We start from the raw sequence: 19190 nt of genomic DNA on the forward strand, positions 1-19190 counted from the left end.
ATAGTCTCTCTTAGAAACATGGTAGATTACATTAAGGCAATCAATATAGCTTTAGATTGTATATAAAAAAAATCAGCACATTGTACCCCACATATGCATGAGTGTGTTCATGATCTATGTATATTTGCCTTAATAAAATAAAATAAACATGGTAGAGTACACATTGAGATGTTTATATTGTCTTGACGTTATTTGAGAATATTATCCTATGAAAGAAATAATCCAAGACCAAATCCTTTCAGTAACTGGCTTAAACTTCATTTTTAAAATGTTTAGCTCTTCTGAACAGTACTTAGTATATTAAAAAGATACAATGGAAGATAATCTTGTTTTTGTAAACATGTTCAATATGAATTTTGAGATATTTTAAAGTTGACATATATCTTTGTAATGCTGTAATTTTACTCTTCAAACGTATTGCCATAAATTACTGTCACTTATTACAAAGTCTTGAAATGAAAACAAAGATAACTCAATTTTTCCATTCAGTAAATCTAATGAATATTACCACTCCAGACTTGATGTCAGTAATCACATCACTAATATTTTTCCTCTCTGTTGTCTGTTCTGTTTAACTTTGTAGTTTTTCCTGTTACCTTTTTAAATTTGTAAGGGTTTTGATGAAATTAACAAGAGTCCTTTATCCCCAAAGTACCAAATTTCTGTGGACAAATTGTTATTTTTACCCAGCTGTCTTAGGATAAAGAAATGGCAATTTTCCTGTGGTTGTATGTGTAGAACTATTTTTAAAGTTTGCCAGAGATCGATGTTAGTATTGATGAAAAGAAAAGCAAGTCCTCGTAGGGGCTACTGCTTCTGTCTGCTACTGTCCCCAAAGAGAAACAAACTGCCACAAATGTCATAGGTGTATAGCTACAGGGATATAATGATCTTATTATAAGTTGAGCTGGATTTCTCTCTACTGCACACTGTTATATTTCCTAATATGTATATAATGCAAAATAGTAGAATAGCACACCAATAATCTGAGTCGGCCTCCACACTAGTTAAAAAACAGGACTACTGTGTTGGTCAGCCGTCTCAGGAAGTTCAAGTTCTTTATGGTTGCTCTCATGTTTCAGTATAATACCAGTTATTTCACAGAAAACTGTTCCCTTTTTTGCCTTTTGCCTATATAAGCATCTTTGACATTTGTGATAAATGCTTTTGAAAACTAGTATTATGTGATTCTGAGACCAAAATATAATTGCAACTTCTGTCAAGCTTCTTGATACATCCAACACACGAAACAGTTTAGGACTTTATACTTACTCAGGTTGTCCCACACATACATTTGTGCTCACATATTAACGTGGTAAAGCTTAGAAATGAAATGCAGCTATAATTATCTCACTTCTGCACATTTGAATCCTTAGTTATGTACTTTTTGAAAATATAATTTGTTTAGATGATTGGAAAAATATAGTTCCATTAATCAATGTTGACTTTTTATTTATTTATCCCAGCTAGAAAAGTCATCTCCAAATAAGTTAGTGAAAGAAACCAAATTCTTTGTCTAAATAAAAATACAGTTGACTTGTTATGTATTAAGAAACCTTTTTAAATGTTGAAATATTGAAATTCTGTCAACAAAAGCGAAATTGCAAACAGCTTGCCATTTATTGAAGGGTTGCTTACTTATTTTGCTTTGAAAATACTATTTAATAGTCTTATGAAACTTCTTGTATTTACCCTGATCCATAATTTTCTTCGTCCTAAAAATTTAAGATCTTTGGTGAAATTTACATTTTCAAATATTGAAGACAAGAAAGAATAATGAAACGATGTCTTTTTAGGTATTTGTAGTTAATATAATTACTTGCATAGGAATAGTCCTTAAAAGTTGGCTTAAAAGTATAACGGTTCACAACCATATTGCATATAAACACAGGTAAGTAATTAAACCTCCTGTGAGTAAAGGCCTTCTTTGTACCTTTTCACACACTTCAGTGAGAGACAGCCTTTTATTATAGAGTGAATGCCTGGTAGAATGTTGCCACTTGATGGGTTTTTATATACTCACTGGTTAACAATGGAGAAACGAATTCTAAAGTACAGTGTTTCTGGGATGATTTTAATAGGGTACTTTGCCAAACTAAATTTCCTAATTTGTGCTTAGTAAAAGAATGCTGTAAAAGAGTCAGTTCTGACTTCTAATATTCTATCTTTAAAATATAACATGTGGATTTCTTTAGTCAAATTTTAGAATAGACCTCAACTTAATATTAATTAAATAAGCTTCTATTAATGACTTTAGTGTTATAATGTGGACAGAAGAGACACACATGACGGAGACTTTAATTCAATTCAGTAAAAACCATCTGAGTATCTACTCTGTGCATGTTTACAGCTTTCAGGGTTATATGCTCCTCTGAACACCTACGATGTGCTGGGCCTTTTGCTCTATAATTTTTAAGACCTCTTATCTCCTCTTAACGTACCAAGGACTGTCATTTACAAATTCAGAAAGTCTTTACTTCATTGGCCTTTATATTCACTCCCCGTTTTCAGTTCCTGGCCGTCACCCTAATCACCTAGTAGAAAGATGTTATGTAAAGACCCCAGGCTTTGTGGTATAACATACCTGGACCAGAACACCAGCTCTGCCACTTGGATGCTACGTAAACTCAAGCAACTTTCCCAGCCTCTCTAAGCCTTCAAATCTATAAAAGGATAATAATTATGTTCCCCTTGAAAGAGTTATTGTGGAGATTAGTGTTAGTGTAACGATAGAATTTGTTCTTCCAACAATCAGTAGAAGTCTCATAAATATTAGTAATATTGTTTCTCTTCTATCAACTACAACATCACCTTACCACAAACAATTATGAATGCTCCTGTGTGTTAGGACCTGAATGAATTAGATGGGTTGATGGGGTTCTTCAGTTCTTGGATGTTCTCTTCTGTTTTTTCTTGTGGGTTTTTTTCCATTTTCTCTGTTCTTATTTTTCTATTGACTTATCTTGAAGTTCACTGATTTTTTTCCTTAGTCTGCTGATGTACTTATCAAAGAATTTTTCATTTGTGTCATTTTTTTTAATTTCTATCATTTTCAATTGACTCTTTTTTAGAAAGTGGATTCTATTTCTCTGCTATCGTCCTATTTATCCATCTTGTCCATCTTTTTCTTTTCCATGTCTCGTAATTCTTAATCAAATGCTTCCCCCATCCCCCACCGAAATAGTTAATTAGTATTTATACCTAGAAGTGGGCAAGGCTTTTTTCTGTAATGCTGTTGGTGTAAGAGATTACTCAGTCAGGAGTTAGTGAATTTTGTTGTGGATTTCGTTACCAGCAGTTTCTTTCGTTATCTGCTGTTAGTTTATGCTTAGAGTAGAATCCTTGCATTGGAGTGTGGGAAGGTTTCTCCACGTCCCTGCTTCACCTGAGCCAACAGCAGTCCCAGTACACGTGAGCTGCATAGGGAGGGTCTCTCTCAATATTTTTGCTTCTCTACACATTAGTAGTTAACTTGTGTTATTAATGACCCACTCAAGGAATATAATTTTGATGCTTTTATAAAATCTTGTTTCCTTAAACTAAATTCAACAGACTTCACCAAACATCTATGTTGCTAATCTTCCAATTTACTCCTTTTCCCCAAAAGGAATCTTTGCAAAATATGTTTATCTCTTGTTTCTTTACCTTGGCGTTCCACCTACCTGGAACTTTAGGACTTTTGTCATTCTGTAGCTACCACCTGCTTTAAAAATGAGGTTAAAATTTACCATTTTTGAACCAGCCTTTCTTAGGCTAGTTTTCAGACATTTCTTTCTTCTGAATTAGAGGCTTCACTTGTCTAGTGTAGTCATAATGAAAGAAGCTCTGTTTATGGCATCAGAGCACTTGGGGTAGAGCCATAGTTCCGTCACTTATTAATTACCTCATCTAGGCTGGACATGGTGGCTTACCCTGTAATCCTAGCACCGTGGGAGGCCAGGGCAGAAGGAATGCTTGAGGCCAGAAGTTTGAGTCCGGCCTCATCAAGAATTGGACCTCAGCTCTAAAAAAAATGGAAAAAATAGCCAGCTTGGTGGTACATGTCTGTAGTCCCAGCTACTCAAGAGACTGAGGCAGGAGGATCCCTTGACCCCAGGAGTTGGAAGTTGCAGCGAGCTATGATTGGGCTACTGCATTCCAGTACTACTGGGTGACAGAGCAAGATCCTGTCCTGAAAAAAAGAAATTACCTAATCTCACCCAAGTCGCTTTACTTTGCTAAGCTTTTGATTTTTGTAAAAAGGGAAAATATTCTCCAGAATTTGTGGTGAAGTAGGTATTTAAATGAAATAAAATATAATATCTAAAACATTAAACACACTGATGCAAATCAATCCTGGGTAATTAATTCATTTAACTCTTCAGTTACTCCCTGTGCAGATTAAAACACATGTGTTTTTTAAAGTATTGCCATTATAATTCTATGTTATTGTTCAGTTTGTTCTTATTTCAACCAAGTGTTTTTGTCTTGCACTGTAAAATATGTAAACTTGGGAGTTTACTGTGGGCTTTAGATGAGCAAGAAACACTCTGGACCTCAGTTGCCTCAACTCTAAAATGAGAGCAGTAGTAGAGATTGTAGAGACTTGAATGAGTCTTGAGTGGAGACTTTCAAAACATTCACATGTTACAAGTATCTTGATTTCATGAAGTCTAAAATGTCGTATTTTTTCATTCAACTACCCTTATTCCCTTCCCCCATAAATCCATCTAGGAATGTGAACTTGCCCATCATTTTGCCTATTAATCTATTACCTGCCATCTAATGATCAAAATGGAAGCATTAATGGAAAGATTAACAGGTCTTTGGAACATTAAGTTCCATTGTTTTGTGACATGGTCCTTCTACCTTTGTAACTTTCTGTGTACGGTTTTTATATGTTTTTTTTTTCTTTCATATAAATACTTGTCCTTTTCATCTTTGCCAGTTTATTTACTTTATTTCATTCAATATCTAGGTCTAGGATCAAAACCCCTAGTGGGGTATCTTCTCCAATGAGCTTCATTCCACACTGATAACTTTTATTTTTATTATTTTAGTATCTTTTCACATTCTTAGCAAGCGTCCTTTGTCATGCGAATGAACACTGAATTTTTATATAAAGTATGTACATTTTTCTATAAAGTACACTAGATATTCTCTTTACATTTTACACTTTCATGGCAGTAAAATTTTATTTTCTAATTATGTGTGTTTAGACCCTAGTAGAAGTCTATTTAAGTATATCTAGTTCCCCATGTTAATTCATTGTATCAAATTAATATAAAACTCTGCTTACTTTGTTTCTTATGATGTATTTTGCATCAAAAAATTTTTATTTTGGGTAATGCTTCCTCCCAAGGGAGTTGCTAATTTGCACAGCCCACACAGAACTAGTGACATGACCATTTTAAACATCGTAGCTGTATCGGGTCTGTACACTTCAGAAACTTGGATACCTTCTTATTTAATCCCAGAATTTACCATTATTTATAGAATGTAATTACAATTCCTTATTATTACTCTGCTGAATGGACCTGCTTTACATTATTAGGAATATTACAGTTTAGGTAATATCACATTAATTCTGATGAGTACTCTGGTCATTTATGTAAGTTTTCATCTGTGATCAAAGTTTCAATTTGAGTATATTCATACAATGAGGAATAAGAAGTTTTATCTATAACTGTTTAATATTTTGGCATTTGTCATGCTTTGTTTTTTGAATGTCTTGAGAAGAGGGACTTTCTCATTTCTCTTGTACACTTCACAACATAGAAGATGGCTGCATGCACGCGATAAATGATGAGAAGATGCTGGAATGAGGAGACACAAAGCTCTGAAAGAGAATGGGATGTGGCTGCTACCGCACTTCCAGGGAGTGTACAATGTCAGCTTTCAGGGGGTTCTCAAGGAGTATTTGTTGATTAAATGACATTCTGTTGCCTGCCCTTCCTTATTTGGTTCTGGAAGGCCAGGGTCCAAACCTTGCCTACCTCTCCAACAAGTTCTAATCTCTCATACTTTTCCTGCTAGTTCTCTGATCTCTCTCATGAATTCAAATTCTCTGACTTTTGCCTTCTTGGTATATGTCTGCCATCTAGTGATCAAAAGAGTAACTGCAGGCTTTTACGGACCCCTTAAACAATTCTGTGCGCCAACACAAGTTCTATTCCACAGCTCACCAAAAGTTATCTTTCATTCTCTTATGCTTGCCCAGCTGTCTCACCACAGGAACTTCACATGCATCGTTATCTCATTTTGTCTTCTACTAACCTGCAGAGCTCAACTCAAGTATCTTTCACGGAAAGGCTTCCCTTGACCTTCCAAACTAGGGCAACTCCTGAAGTGCTTCCATAGCAATAGTAGCTTAGGACAGATTAATTATAATCCTAATTATTATTATTATTTGTATGAATATCCAATTTAAGTCATATCTCATTTAATAGAATATAATACCCATGAGGGCAACGAGCCCTGTTCTTGATCCTAAGTATACCCTAACAAGTGACCTAATGCCTGGCACATGGTAGGCATTTTTATAATTTTTGTTGAATGAATGAATATAATTCTGTTCTGTGATTTGTAGACACTAAAAATTCTTATGTTGATCAATTTTTAAAGTACTTTATTCTTTGTGTTGTATATTTTCTTATCAGTTGATTAATTCATTTAATAAGTAATTGAAATTACCTACTATGTATGCAGATATTCATTTATTCAGAAAACATTTCTTCCTACTCTGAAGAATAATTTTACATTGTAGAGTGAAATTATTACTCTCATGTGTTATTTAACTCATTAATTAGTGAGAGAACTAGTAAGCTGGTACACAGGACAATCCAAAGAACAGAAACATGGACAGTCATCAATACTGAAATGTGTGTGCCGTCTGATTCAAAACCATCAATATCTACAATGTAGTAATCTCCACTGGACAAAATTTACTTGCATATGTACAGGCACAAGAAACAAAAGCCAGGTACGAAGGCTACACCTGTAATCGCAGCATTTTATGAGGCCAAGTTGGGAGGATCACTTGAACCTCAGGAGTTTGAGACCAGCCCAGGCAACATAGAAAGACCACATCTCTACAAAACATAAAATAAAAAAAAATTATGCAGGTGTGGTCATGCATAGCTGGAGTCCCAGTTGTTGGGAGCCTAAGGCAGGAGAATTCCTTGAGCCCAGGAATTTGAGGTTGAAGTGGGCTATGATGGTTATCGCTGTACTGTAGTCTGGGGGACAGAGTGAGAAGGCATCTTTTTAAAAAAAGCATTTGCATTATCATCAGTCTTCTAAAAATTATCTTCTGTTTGTAGAGAGCTATAAGATTGAGACTATGAATGATGTAGACCTATATAGTGTCAGAAAATCTGAAAAAGAATCATAGATAATACCAAACATTCCTCTGAAAGGACAATCATATTTTTTTGCCCATTTCAAAGTGTTCTACAATTTTCTCAACTGTATTCCCCACTTGTGAGCTTCATAAATCTCAAAGATTATTTCTGTTCACAATAGGAAGGCTGTTTTCATTAGACTTGGCCTGATTATTTATGTTGGGACAACAAGAAAGCCAATTAACCATTTAAGCCTCCTTGAGTTTGCCTTATAAATCTAGAACCATGTGGTATTGACTAGCTAAGGCCAGAGAATTTACTTCTCTCTTTAAGCTTTCATGAGAACTCTAGGATTAGGCTTATAAAATTCTCTGTTATTTGCTATTGTTAGGCTAAGAAACTAAGCCCCCAAATTTTTCATAATATTTTTACCTGGAATACCTATAAATTAGGGTGAGTTCTTTTGAGGGTCTCCAAATTTGCTGAAGTTCTTGGCCTTCTAGGGAAGGGCCTTATTTCCTATAAGGTTGGATTCTCTCAGGGAGGCACCACACAGATTTTCTTAGGAGGGTTTTATAGGCTTTAGGCTTCATAAAATATAGCCATATATTTTATGTCCCATAATAGGCGGCTTGTCATAACTGCCACTTCAGATAATGCCTTGGTTGTACAATTTGTCCAAATTATATCCTGGAAATGTGGTTAAAGATAATAAAAGATGCGGAGCACTACAGACTCAGATAATCCATGGGATCTTCTAACACACGATATCCATAATTCCACTGATTGACACTTTCCAGTAATTTTGCACCTTTCAAAATCTTTTACAGTTTTCTTGGAACTAGTATATACTACACAAAATGCTAGGTTCTGTGGGTATGACAGATTAATCAGCAAGGTGTCTGCCCCTAGGAGCCTACTGTACAGTGGGAGAGAGAGAGTTTAACCATGCTCACAGGTACAGTGTGATAAGACCACATCTCTACAAAATGTAAATTAAAAAAAAATTATGTACACATATACATAGTACACATGTGACTAAGGTACATAAAGTTGCTCTAGGAACACACAAGGAACGCCCAAATTACTGGTTTTGGTAGCAATAGTGGAATATAAATAAAGTTTGGGTAATATAAAATATTAAAGAATTATTAATTTACTAGCTATGATAATTTTGGTTATACTAAATGTCTTTGTGAAAAATCTATAATGAAGTACTTACAAGTGAAATGATAAATTGTCTGGGATTTGCTTCAAAAACTTGCTGTTCCAAGTGTGACCCCAAGATCCAGCAGCATTGCCCTCACCTAAGAGCTGGTTAGAAATGCAGAAAGTCAGTCCCCAGAAGGGCTGTAGGGGGTCAGACAGTTAAGTTTGCGGACTCATGCTAGGAGAAGTACTGCATATCTCACTGCTGACTGTCACCATGGTCACCTTCAAAGTGCTCCCTTTGGGAAGCTGTGCACCAATGCCACTGCCTAGTCCTCCCTTCAAAGCACTTTTTCTAGGATGAGTTCACAAACTTAATTGTCAGTCCTCGGAAGATGACAGCTCTAATGGGCATTCAAGAAAAGAGTTTCAGAATTTCTTCCCAGGATGAGTACTTCAAAGGTGACCATAGGAGGTAGGGAGCACTTTTTCCAGGATGAGTTCACGAACTTAATTCTCTGCCCTCATAGAACCTGAATGTACATTTTTTGCATTTTTATACATCTCTAAGAGATTTGTGGCACATTAAGGTTTGAGGGTTTGAGAAGCACTGTTTTAAAATATTTGGAGTGAAGGAGATTGTTCATGGAGAATAAATGAAACAAAACTGGAAAATATTCATCATTGATATTATTGAAAATATTGATATTATTATTGGTTATTGAAACTATGTGAATGTACACTGGAATATGATTGACTCCAGATCCAATATTTCTAAATCAGGGCCTGAAAACTCATGCGACTCTGTTTGCATTCGATCAAGTGATTTATGTTTTATTTATCAGTGTGAGGAGTAAGTGTTGAGGTAAATATTACCTAATTCTCTCCCCTCTTTTTAAGTCGTTGGGTAATATTCAAAAACCCTGAATGCATATTTATTTTTGAAATATGCCTTATTGAATCACATTGTTCTTTTAAAATCTATTGAAGATATGTATTTTAAACTGCTAATGCCAATTTATTTTCAATTTCTCTTTCTAGGCCCGCTTAAAAAGACCTCTTAAGAGCCTCGATGGAGCTCTGAATGATGAGGATGATGATGACCATGAAAGAGCAAGCAAGTGAGTAGTGCCCACATGCTGGTGTCTGTTAGGTGGTGTGGCTTCCTGAAGAAGGTTTAGGTGAGAAAGAATGTTTCCAAGAGGTTGCACCCCTAGAACTCAGATCTTGCTCCCTTGGATTGTTCTGGTCTTCACCAAAAGGAACCTTGAAACGCTGTGGGGGATATCTTGAGACAGGAAAGCAAGACATGGACCTGAAATATCTTGTTCCCTGAATGCAGTAATATCCGCAGAAATATCTGGGGTAGGGTGAAGGGGAACTGGAAGCGCACCTGAGTTAGGCTCTTGCCCTCATGCTAGTTAGGGGAAGGTTGAATGTCAAGAGCCGTGGTGAGAGTCAATTGAAACAAATGGAACCAGGGGTATGAAAGACTTAGATCTGTGGTGATACCAGAATCAGAATATTTAATAAGCAGTATAAATTAATTTTAATATAAGAGAATAACTAAATTTTCCTATAATTATTTTAATATAGGAGAAAACGTTTTTAGCTTTTTAGCAATTTTAAGATATATGGGGATAACAACATGGACATTTTTTTTCCTTTAAGTATTCCTTTATAGGAAAGTGCATGCTTCTCTAATAAGTGGATAAATAAAAGAGAAACCTATAAAATATTGAAAGTGAACTGGGCTATAGCAAATTTTATAAGAGTTCAATCTAATATTCCTAAAGTAACATTTCAGATCCCACAGAATTAGACGGTGTGAGAAGCCTAGTTTCTAATTTCAGATTGATTAAGGTGTACCATAAACTTGAGGCTTGTTCTTAAGGCTTGTACTTAAAATTTTCAGTATGCCAACTGATAATATACATTACTTTAAAGTATTTTGTTATGAACAAATTATCACTTTTTTTCTCATTCCACTGAAATACCACTTTGATTTTAAAAATTCCCATGAACTGAATGTGGTGAGATCTTACTGACATGCAGTGTATGTGGTTCCAGACCTACTACAGTGTTTTTTTTGTTTTTTGTTTTTTTCTTTCAGGTTGTCTTCTGAAGATGGTGAAGAAGCCTCTGCTTATTTTTATGAAAGTGATGACTCTGTTGAAACAAGAGTAAAGACCCCTTACTCAGGTGAAATGGACTTACTGGGAGAGATCCTTGATACCTTGAGCACACACAGCTCAGATCAAGGGAAGCTGGCAGCTGCAAAAAGCTTGGATTTCTTCAGATCAATGGATGATATTGATTACAAGCCTACGGTTAGTTGATTTCTTTACTTATAAAATTAAAAGAAAACATTGTTGTCCTTTCTGTTATTTCGTGATCTTACAGTCTTAAAATTTGGTAGAAGTATTTAACCTCTGAGTAGGTAAGTGTAAAAACTTTAAAAATATGGCAAAAAGTAATTCTTAAGAACTATTTCTAGTAATAAAATCCCAATATTTTCCCTTTCACTTATCCAGTTCTGGTGGTTATTGTGATTAATTGAAATTCTTTTGTCAAGCAGAAATATTTTCTTGCAATCTAATTTTCTTCTCTGGGTAAATTCTTAAACATGAAATGGTTCCACTTTTTTCCTTTATTTCCTGGGTTTTTAACAAACTTTAACATAAGCATTCATTCAGATCTTTTTTTTCTATTTTATTATTTTAAAAATGGATATGGTTTTAAACAAATGGAACCAAATGCTTCAAAAACAGAGAAAGAAGGATAAGTAATGGCAGCCCTCTTCTTGAGTGTAAGTGGCTTTAGAACTTGACATTAGTTATATATATCCATTTTGAATTTGATAGGTGACAGTTCTAAGGGCATGAAAACTAAAGTTCATTCCACTTCCTCCCTGTTAATAGAGGTATTCAGAGGTATCTAAAATTAACTGTCAACATTATATTCCTTCTGGCAGGAACTTCCAAGTTCCCAGCCTTCAGAGATATTAACATTGACTTCAAAATGGGAAAAAACCCACTAAATTAGTGCTTATTAAAAGTTCTCTGAATTTGTTGTGCCTTCTTTCAGAATAAATCCAATGCTCCGAGTGAGAATAACCTGGCCCTCTTCTGTGGTGGTTCTGGGGATCAGGCAGAGTGGAACCTGGGGCAGGATGACAGTGCCCTTCATGGCAAACACCTCCCTCCATCTCCCAGGAAACGGGTTTCCTCTAGCGGTTTGACAGATTCTCTCTTTATCCTGGAAGAGGAAAATAGCGAAAAACACCTCAGCGATGACAGTGTGGGTGGCCCTCCTGCAACCGGTAAACCAGCCACAACTTCAGGACTGGATTTCCCACTGGCATCCCCCGAAGTCTCCCGAACCAACGAAGGAAAAACAGACAAGAAGGAAACACTAAGCCAGATCTCAGGTGATCTGCTCACATCTAGCCCCGGGCAACGTTCATCTACTTTTGTTCCATGGGAAAAAGAAGGGAAAGAGGCCAAAGAGACTGCAGAAGACATCGGACTGCTCCATGAAGTAGTGTCATTATGTCATTTGTCATCTGACTTCCAACAGAGCTTAAACATTTCAGAAGAAAGTGGGAGCGGAAACCAAGCCTAAGTCTTACACCCAGGATTCTATGGAGACATTGTGGGATTCCACGCCATCTGTATAATAAACACTTGTAGGAATGAAAATTCTTACTGCTATTTAATTTTTTTTCATTGGGAACATATATTTCCCGCACTTGTTCATTTCATGGATATATGTTACCCATTGATTTTTAAATATAAAGCAAATTACTCTTCTGTGCTTTTAAATCAGGTACTAGTATGGATGTACACATATGTACTGAACATATGATTTCCTAGTATTTGGTGCTTACTGCCATTCTTTTTATTTAAACTAAGTATGCATATATAACCCATGCACATAACCAGTAGCTACTCTACTAATCTGGTTGAGCATGAACTGATCAAGATATCAAAACTAGCCTGAAACTGATAAAACTGTTATCCCACTAATTGCCTTAATCTTAAAGCTGTATTAAGCATACTTAAATAATTTATGAAATTACATGTAAAGTTTGGAGGATAAGTTATTGGTGTTCAGAGCAATAATGCCTTTTTCTAGTCATCAAATCAAGGTCAAAATTCATTTTTTTCAAGATTAAAAAGCTCTTTTCTAGAAATACTTTGATTATGTAAGGGCACTGCAGCCATGTTTTCCAAAAAGCATAAAGGTATACATTTACCTTTTATTCAGTGATATATGAAGTGCTGAATTCTAATGTGAAGTTAATGACTTCTGTTTACAAGGGAGACACTGTAAAAATGTTCAGTCTCTCTGCCTGCCTTTGCTGTCTAGGGGTCCACCCGAAGAAAGCCAAATGCAACATAAACTATCCTGATGAACTTTTCTTTCTGAACTATTAATTCTCTATCAAAATGCTTCATATAATCATCTCAAATTTCCTTTTTTAAAATTGACTTTGTAATTGAGAAGTTTTCAATTCACAAAAAGTGGCAAAGATATTAACAGTACCTGGAGTTCCTGTACATCCCTGTTACTTCTCCCTTATTGACACTGTACCTCCCCACGGTACATTAGTTGTAATTAATGAACCCGTGTGATGATAGGCCATATATTAGCCACAGTTTCTTAGTTTTCCCTAACGCCTGTATTCTGTTCCGAGACCCTCTCTCTCCAGGACACCACCTTACCCTCAGCTGTCACGTTTCCTCAGGCTCCTCTTGGCTGTGGAAGTTTCTTTAGCCTTTCCTCGATTTTAATGGCCTTGGCAGTTTTGACGAGTACTGTCAGATATTTTGTGTGGTGCCCCCTCATGGAATTTTTCTGATATTTTTCTCTTGAATACACTGGGATTGTGGGTTTTAAGGAGGAAGAGCAGAGAAGCAAAGTGCCCTTTACATAATGTCCTATCAACAGTACGTACTGTGAGCATGATTTGTGAATTGATGCTGACCTTGATAGACCTGGCTAAGGTGGGGCCGGTCAGGTTTTTCCAGCTTTTCTAAAGTTACCCTCCCTCTCACACTTCTATACTGTAGTTTTCAGAAGGAAGTCACTATAAGCAGCCCACACCTAGGGAATAATATTTCCCCTCCTTTAGGGCAGAGGAGGATCTACGTGAATTATTTGGAATTCTCCTTTATTGGAAATTTGTCTCTTCTTTCTCAAATTCACCATAAGCTTTGGAATTCACCAGAGAAGGAATCATGTGTAGACTGCTTCATGGTAAAGTAGACTGACAGGTGGAATCAGGAAAAAAACGATGATGTTAATAGTTAATTTGTTATTATATGTTCTGTATATCTGCCCTATAGACCCATCATAATTTTTTTTTGGATTGTCTTTTTAGAAAAGATTTTTGAGAAACCATTTAAGGGCCACCAAAAGGCTGTATTCACTCTAAAATATTTGCCGAAAGAATATAATTTTATTTAAAATCCTAGAAGGGGGTTTATTGAAAACATAGCTTAAAAATATTCAGGTCAGTCTTTAAATAATTTAGAGAAAATGACTAAGTTTTTCCCACATTTCAAAGTCTAAATGAATATGTTTTATTTGAGACAATTTTTTATTTCATGCATGCAGGAGAATTCCAAATAATTTATGTAGCTCCAATTACAAAGAAAGGGAGTCTTATCTTCCTTATGATCTGGACTCTGTATATATTAAGTAAAAAATGTTTAATCCTTATTTTTTTAATGTAGAAGACTCAAAGTTCTTGTCAAATTTCACCTTATGTGGTTATTAAAAAATTCCAATTTATTTCACTGAAGTATACATGTGTAACAGAATATAGTCCCTATATCAAAAGGACTGTTTTAAATGAGAAAGAAAAAAGGTTACTCTGGTTGTTAATCTGCTTGACAAATATTCTTCAGAATTTTTGAAAACAGTGTAATGCAGCCTTTTAACCTAAATTTGGAAATGAAGTGTTTTTGTTTTTTTTTTTTCTTTTCAGAACTCATAGTCTGGAGAATGAGATAACCATGAGTGTGGCATAGGCCAAACTTGAATTTTAGTCCATTTATATAATAAACATATGGCCTCAGAAATCTAAATTATTTTTCTATCTTTGTCACCTCACAAGATGTTTGGCTATGATGCTATGTTTTTTCTGAGGATTTTTAGCCACTTACAAATAACATAATTATCTCAAGGTATTTTAAAGTGATTTGTGCCTTATTTTAACATGCAAAATTTGGTTTTATTCCACATTAAAAACAAAAAAGCAAAAACTCGACATATTATTCTTGAAAAAAAATCCAGAACACTACTAGTCAGTATTGATATTTCAAATCCTTCAAATTTTGAGTATTCAATGTCTGCTGTCAAACCAGACTTCCCAGTATTATGGTGGGTATAGTTGAGAATGAAGTGAAATTAGGGTAAGTTCTGTTATCTTATTATCTACACTGCCCATATTTTCTATTGTAACTAAACCAACTGTGTAAAAACTCCTCTGGTATTTGAAATTATTTTCCAAAAAAGTAATGCCCATCCTGCAGCAGAATTATATTAACCAATAAGACTTTGGGCTTTGGTACACAGTCTTTCTTATGGCCTCTAAACTGAATCCTGATTCTTCCTGAATCTCACTCTCACTTTTATCCTTTTGCCCTTAGATATTGCATCGGTGATATTTCAGGGGAATAGGAAAGTAGTGTATGAATTTAGCAGCTATTGTTTTGTGAAGTTACAATGTCACTAAATGATACATTTTGATGATCAGATGGTTTGATGTCTTAGAAAGGCACCAGTTATGATTTTTTTTCAATTAAAAATTACTAACTCATTCATTTAGAAAATATTTATTGACTTTTTGTACCGGTCATATGCCAGGTACAGTAATTGAGAATGTGAGGAAATAAAATAATTGACAGAGTCCCTGCCCTAAAGAAACCAATTAAAGGAAAGAGAATTTTAAATCTGTTAATAATAGTAACAGCAGCAGCAGGAGCAGCAGCAGTGGCATACTTTGCTTAGAAGTTATTAGCCCAAGATTCTAATACCAGGAAAAAAAGTTGTTGTGTTATTTTCAATGGCTGCTTGATCTAAAGCATGCTCTGAAGACATAATATTGGTTCTAATTCCATTAACTTTTCTCAATTATTGTGCTAAGTATAATAATGCTGCTAAGATATCCACTTTTAAAGGACGGATTCAGGTACTTTGTCGAAGCTGAGTGTCCTTGTTTATCTGAAAATCTGCAGGATCCCCAGACGATACAGGGCTCTCTATAATGATACTCCTTTGCACCCTTTAGGGCCCTTTTACTGAGTTTAGGAGTAACTAAGGACATGGATGCATGTTAATGGGAATCTGACTGCTATTCTTGATCTTTACAATAGCATTCTCTAGAAAGAGTTCCTCCCCTTTAAATTAAAACTATGCGACAGTGTTGGAATTAGTATTCTGTGTTAATATCCGAATGATAGAATTCTGGAATGCTAATGAATTAGTTTTTTCTTAAGGTGAAGAAGTCAACTCCTGATCAAGAGGAGAAAACTGTGAATATTCTCACAATCAGTAGACCTTCCTTCTGTCCTAGAAAATTTGAATTTTCAGGAAGGTATTAATTATTTTCATGAATACATTTTCTAATGAGAATTCCATTTGGTTTGGTATGCATAAAAAACCAGAATCTGAGAAGATACTTGAAAATCAGAATATTTAAGGGTATAAACTGAATCCCCAAATCTGATTTCCCCCAAGCACTTCTTAATGTAAGAAATGGTTTTTACAAACCGCATATCAGTTCTAGTATCTTTCCTTTGTCAAGCCCAGTGATGCTGTTAGTGTATGTTTCTTAAAGCTTATTTAGGAGGCAGAATGGTTTTGAGCAAACCAGTTAACCTTATGATTTGATGGAAAAAATAAGGAATTATGTACATTTAGAAACATTTTATTTTGAAAATAATAGGATTTTGTGCAATATTTTTTCTTGCATAATTTAGTTTATATAAATATACACATCTGCTGTTCTAGCAGATGCCTTAAGGTCGTGTTTTCCAGTATTTGCGTTAAAAACTGTATGTAGCAATTTTCTTTGTGATTGTGATTTCAGAAAAAATTTCTTTATATTGTTGGCAGAAGAAATGTTTTTATTTAAAGTAATTATGGATATTGTGTTACTGTATCTTAACTAACTGCCTCAGCAACAATAAATATGCAATAAGAAAATCCTGTACCTTAGATTAGTGTTGACAGTACTGTTACTTTAAAAAAGAAATGTATATGGTACCAATTGCTGATTCTACACATAAATGTGTACACTTAACAGATACTCAATTCTGCACTATATAAATCAAAATGGCATTTGTAAGGTGATGAACACATACGTAGATTGTAATATTCTTTGTGATGAATCTTTGCTAGGATTTATAAAGGGCATTGCCAATACTTTTTGACTGTAAATTAAGTTAATTTTTTGTATGATGTACAGTTTGGTTAACCTTAGAGCTTCTATAGATTTCTACTTTTATTATACTTGAATGAGGCAGAAAAGCACTGTGGAAAATCTGTAGCTCTGGATGCAATATGCAAACATACCAAAAAAAAAGCAAGATTACTGAACAACAATGTTACCAGAATGCTTTACATCCAGAAAGTTATGGTTTTTTTAAGCCACATTTTAGTTAAATGAAGTAATTGAAGATATATAATTTCTTAATGTTTTAATGTTGCAAAATCACAAGTGATTACCTCTTTGATATGATGAACCTATAAATCTGTTCATCTCTGTTTTATTTCAGTTCTCAGATGAGACCCTCATTGAAATTCCTTAACAAACCAACCCTCTGCTTCATTGTATGATGTTTAGGATAAGAAAAATTAGGACAGTGCATGTTAAATGCATCACACGTCAAGTCATCCTTCAGATAGTATAAGTCCCATAAAATTATTTTTGAGAACCATTTAATTATCATATACCAAAAATTATATTTCTTGAATCCAATATAGTTTCATACTTTAAGCAGTGCCTAAAACAGCAACGAGTATGAACTGCATGAGGCCTATAACGTAACATGCATCTTTTTGACATAGAAGCCACAAGAGGGTTCAAAATTGAACTTTTCCAAAGCTTATTGTTATTATTATTATTTTGCTTTAAATGAAGATCTTTATGAAAGGACTGAAATCCTGAGCTTTTTGCTCAGCTTGGTAGCAGGTATCTGTGAAAACCTACCCAGCATTAAGATTTGCTTCATTGTTCTTGCATCCTTGAGGCTACAGTATAAATCATCTTCAAAGTTGACTGCTATTGGAAAGGCATTGTGTATAAAAGTATTGCTTTGGGAATTAAAAAATATGCAAAAATAAATATTGGATGAATTATACATTACAATAAAGTACCCAACAATGCTGTTATAAAATAAAATTGGTCACAATCAAACTTTCCATGGTGGTGATTCTCTTATATTGGCACAGTTATCTCCCGCAGTGTTCTGTGTCACCTGGTATAAGGACCCCACTACCTCCATTGCTGAACTTTGTAAATGTTGCAGTGTAAATTTAAGCCTCAGTCTTTCTGGCAGGCCACCTGAGAGTTCTCCGCTGTTCTATGCATAGTTAACAGATTTTATTAGGCTCTAAAAATCATAACATAGTTATTAAGTACTTCAGATTTCACTAGTTATTTAAAAGCAGGCATGTCCAACACAAACAACTGTTTGTTGACTTCATTTAAGGGTTGAGGACAGAGATGAAATATGGTAAGGTATATATGAATAGTGCTTCAGGGACCAGAAGGATGAACTTCTTATCCAAGTGCTCTGATGTTTCCTCTTAGGGAAAAATGTCAAATTCATATTGAAATAAACACAACTTTCCTTTTTGGGCACAGAACTGGGTATAATATGCTGAACTTTTCTTCTTGCTTGCATAGAAGAAGCAAAGATCTGACAAAAAGGAAAAAGGTATTACCCATGCAACCTGGGGTTCAGCTATCTTTTTTTTTTTCTTTTGGCCAGGGCTGGGTTTGAACCCACCATCTCCAGCATATGGGGCCGGTGCCCTACTCCTTGAGCCACAGCAAGTGCCGCCCTTTATTTTTTTGGCAAAGGTTCAGCTATCTTTTATTTATTTTGATTGTTAAAATTTTACTTGTCACCTTCACAAGGATTACCCTTATTGTCTCTCCATGTCTCTGTGTGGGAGAGATGGTTATATCCTAATTTTATAGATTCAGAAGCAAAACACTGGTTTAAATTATCTGTATGTATAAATGAAAGAAGACCCTAGAGCAGTGGTTCTTAAACTTCCTAATGCCACGGCCCTTTAATACAGTTCCTGTGGGTTGAGAACCATGGGTTGAGAACCGCTGCCCTAGAGTGTTACTATATAGTAAATCTGGAAACTACTTTGCTTAGAAGTAAAAATGAAATATAAGACACAGAAAATTTTGTACATACATGGGAAATATTGCATTAATGGCATAAAACTAGTTTTAATTTGTGATGATTTATCATATACAACTATAAGATATAACTATAAAATCTTAGATTTTATTTAATCCCATGACTCCCAAGCCTAGTTTTTCAGTAGAATCATCTGAAGAGTTTAAAAAAAAAATGCCTAGGGTGGCAGCTGTGGCTCAAAGGTGTAGGGTGTCAGCCCCATATATCGGAGGTGGTGGGTTCAAACCTTGCCCCGGCCAAAAACTGCACCAAAAAAAAAAAAAAA

General features: G+C 35.0%; 1 protein-coding gene across 1 annotated transcript in view; it reads left to right on the top strand.

Moving 5' to 3' along the window:
- The window catches only part of DENND1B (DENN domain containing 1B), a 249432-nt gene extending 236547 nt beyond the window's left edge, over positions 1 to 12885 (top strand). Inside the window, exons 21-23 of the mRNA XM_023514559.1 lie at positions 9513 to 9592; positions 10585 to 10801; positions 11559 to 12885. Of these exons, the coding sequence (XP_023370327.1) occupies positions 9513 to 9592; positions 10585 to 10801; positions 11559 to 12095 (834 nt within the window). The 3' untranslated portion in view covers positions 12096 to 12885. The remainder of the gene's footprint in view (positions 1 to 9512; positions 9593 to 10584; positions 10802 to 11558) is intronic.
- The last annotated feature ends 6305 nt before the right edge of the window (positions 12886 to 19190 follow it).

This window comes from Otolemur garnettii, unplaced genomic scaffold (assembly GCF_000181295.1).
Source record: "Otolemur garnettii isolate 467f Iridium unplaced genomic scaffold, OtoGar3 scaffold00055, whole genome shotgun sequence".
Lineage (NCBI taxonomy): Eukaryota > Metazoa > Chordata > Mammalia > Primates > Galagidae > Otolemur > Otolemur garnettii.